Source organism: Antrostomus carolinensis, unplaced genomic scaffold (genome assembly GCF_000700745.2).
Source record: "Antrostomus carolinensis isolate BGI_N321 unplaced genomic scaffold, ASM70074v2 scaffold36443, whole genome shotgun sequence".
NCBI classification, from domain to species: Eukaryota; Metazoa; Chordata; class Aves; order Caprimulgiformes; family Caprimulgidae; genus Antrostomus; species Antrostomus carolinensis.
In genome coordinates this window covers 1-3,290 of record NW_010306521.1, presented here as the reverse complement: position 1 = coordinate 3,290, position 3,290 = coordinate 1, and the positions used below count along the sequence as shown (strand labels likewise).

The following is a 3,290-nucleotide window of genomic DNA, read 5'->3' as shown; positions in this document are numbered from 1 at the left end:
CCAGGGGTGGTGGGGACATCCCCTGGGAGAGGGTTGGGGGCACCCTGGGGTGGGTTTGGGACCCCATGACATGTCCCCCCCTTCCCCATCACCCCAGTGAAGGTGAAGAAGCCAATCCAGACCAAGTTCCGCATGCCCGTCTTCAACTGGGTGGCACTGAAGCCGAGCCAGATCGATGGCACCGTCTTCACCGAGCTCAACGACGAGAAGGTGCTGCAGGTGAGGACACGGCGGGGTCCAAGGGCAGGGTCCTTGGTTGGGCCAGTGCCCCAGTCCACGCTGCACCCCTGCTGAGGTTGCCCCCGTGCCCACCTTGCACCCATCTGTGGTGACATGTGGCTGCTGGAGGAGCTGGAGGTCGCAGCAGCTCCTTGGTGCCATGGGGAGGGACAACATGGGATCTGCCATGCTTCTCCTGTCACTCCTTGTCTCCTTAACCTGTCCTTGTCCCCTCGCTGCATCCTCATCCTCGCATCCTGTCCATGTCTTCTCCTTCATCTTCATCCTCTGGTCCCCTTACCCCCTCCTTACCACTTCTCCTGCCCCTTGTCCTGTCCCTGTCCTTGTCCCCTTGCCCCATCCTCATCTCCTCAACTGGACCTCATCCCCTTGCTCTGTCTTCATCCTCTCACCCCTCTCCCCCTTCTGTCCCCGTCCTCATCCCCGATGTCCTACGTCACCTCCCTGCCGTGCCCTCAGCCCTGTCTCCCTGCAGGAGCTGGACATGAGTGACTTTGAGGAGCAGTTCAAGACCAAGGCGCAGGGCCCCGGCTTGGACATCAGCACCCTCAAGGCCAAGGCCACACAGAAGGCTCCCAGCAAGGTCACTCTCATGGAGTCCAACCGAGCCAAGAACCTGGCCATCACCCTCCGCAAGGGCGGCCGCAGCATCCAGGACATCTGCACGGCCATCGAGACGTGAGTGTCCCCATCTTGATGGGAGAAAGTCAGGAGAAGGTCGAGTATGAGCCTGGCTACGCCGAGGGGTTGAGATGGCACAGGGTGTGTTGGGGTTGGAGGAGTGATGGTGCCAAGCTGTGAGGATGGAGGGACACAGGGACCAGATATGGAGAGACAGAGGGATGTGGGGACCAGCCATGGGATGGAGGGAAGATGGGAACCAACCATGGGGATGGAGTGACACAGCGACCAGATATGGAGAGATGGAAGGATGTGGGGACCAGCTGTGGGGATGGAGGGAAGATGTTCACCAGCCATGGGTGATGGGAGGTGTTGAGGGACCTGCTGCAGGGTCTGACAGCGCTGGGGGTTTCCTACCACCCGCAGGTATGACCAGCAAACCTTGAGCCTTGACTTCCTGGAGCTGCTGCTGCGTTTCCTGCCCACCGAGTACGAGCGGACGCTCATCGGGTGGGGGGGGCCCCCCCAGCCGCTGGAGGAGCTCTCGGAAGAGGATCAGTTCATGATCCGCTTCAGCAAGATCCCGCGCCTGGCCGAGCGCATGAACGTCATGATCTTCCTGGGCAACTTCAACGACACGGCCCAGCTGCTCATGCCCGTGGGTGTTGTGGGGACACGGGGTGGCCGTGGGTGGCGTGTGAGAGGGTGGCACCTGGCAGCGAGACTCACACGCTTCTCCTCCCACCTGCAGCAACTCAACGCCATCATCGCCGCCTCCATGTCCCTCAAGTCCTCCAGCAAACTGCGCAACATCCTGGAGGTGAGCAGATTGGGGTGTGGTGGCCCTGATGGGTGGACATCAGGCTGGGATGGGTGCACACAGGGGGTGTGTGGGCACCGTGCCCCCACCCTGGGGTGTCCCATCTGTGCTGGGTTGTGTCCCCGAGCTGTTGTGTCCCCACAGATCGTCCTGGCCTTCGGGAACTACATGAACAGCAGCAAGCGGGGGGCAGCCTACGGCTTCCGCCTGCAGAGCCTGGACGCGGTAGGGTCGGCGTGGGGCTTCCCGGTGCATGGGGACACTGTCACTGCCCAGGGACCAGCCTTGGGGACAGAGGGACATGGGCTGTAGAGATGGAGGGACACGGGATTCAGCTGTGGGGAGGGAGGAACGCAGGGAGCAGCTATAGGGCTTGGGGTGGCATGGGGAGGAGGTGAAGGGATGGAGATACACAAGAACTGCCGTGGGGTGGAAGGATGCAGAGACCAGATGTGGAGAGATGGAGGGATGTAAGGACCAGCTGTGGGGATGGAGGAAGATGGGAACCAACTGGGTATGGAGGGATGGAGAACCAGCCATGAGGATGGAGGAAGATGGGAACCAGCTGTGGGAATGGAGAGATGAAGAGACCATCTATAGATACACAAGGACTATGGGCTTGGAAGGATGCAGGGACCAGATATGGAGAGATGGAGGGATGCAGGGACCAGCTGTGGGGATGCAGAACCAGCCACAGGGATGGAATGATGCAGAACTGGACGTGGGGATGGAGGGCCACCAAAGCCTGCCCTGAGCAGGGGAGACGTGGGGTGGTGGGATGCAGGTCAGGGCTGACACTGCTCTCTCCCAGCTGCTGGAGATGAAGTCAACAGACCGCAAGCAAACGCTGCTGCACTACCTGGTGCGGGTGATCATGGAGAAGTACCCCGAGCTGACGGGCTTCCACACCGAGCTGCACTTCCTGGACAAGGCAGGCACAGGTAGCACCCACCTTGGGGCACGGGGCTGGGGGGGTCACTGCAGGTTGCAGCCCCAGGGTGGGGTCTCTCTGAGCCTGACCCCTGCGCTGCTCACCCTCCCCGCAGTCTCCCTGGACAGTGTCCTGCAGGACGTGCGGAGCCTGCAGCAGGGGATGGAGCTGACCCGCAAGGAGTTCATGCGGCAGGACGACAGCCCGGTGCTCAAGGACTTCCTCAAGGTCAACTCAGAGGTGATGGAGAAGCTGCAGGCTGACAGCAAAACCGCCAAGGTGGGTGCTGAGGGTAGCGTGGGGCAGGATTGGGCCCCTCTATTCTTGTGTGGGGACACCCTGGGGTGTCCTCTGCTCGCACCTCTGCCCCATGGAAGGGGCTCCTGGTTGGGAGGTGGTTCCAGCAGGAAAGCCAGGAGGATCTGGAGGGGGATGCTGAAGTGGGAGAGGCTGGAAGGAGGTGGTGAGTGATGGGGTGCTGCTGCCTGTCCCCCGCCCCCCAGATTGGGGTGTCTCTGCCCGCAGGAGGCGTATGAGTCGGCTGTGGAGTATTTCGGGGAGAACCCCAAGACCAGTCCCCCCACCACCTTCTTCCCCATGTTCATGCGCTTCATCAGAGCCTACAAGGTAAGAGGGGATGGGGGGAGGCTGTTTGTGGGGGTTGGGAGGGGATTTGGG

General features: G+C 61.6%; 1 protein-coding gene across 1 annotated transcript; it reads left to right on the top strand.

Annotated features, from left to right (window-relative positions):
* Positions 1-77: 77 nt before the first annotated feature.
* LOC104519115 (formin-like protein 1) lies at positions 78-3,239 on the top strand (the record flags this gene model as incomplete). Its single annotated transcript, XM_010165158.1, has 8 exons — positions 78-219; positions 716-918; positions 1,288-1,519; positions 1,613-1,681; positions 1,826-1,906; positions 2,493-2,622; positions 2,728-2,891; positions 3,138-3,239. Coding segments are annotated over exons 1-8 (1,068 nt in total), but the record flags the coding sequence as incomplete, so codon positions are not given.
* Between the last annotated feature and the right edge of the window lie 51 nt (positions 3,240-3,290).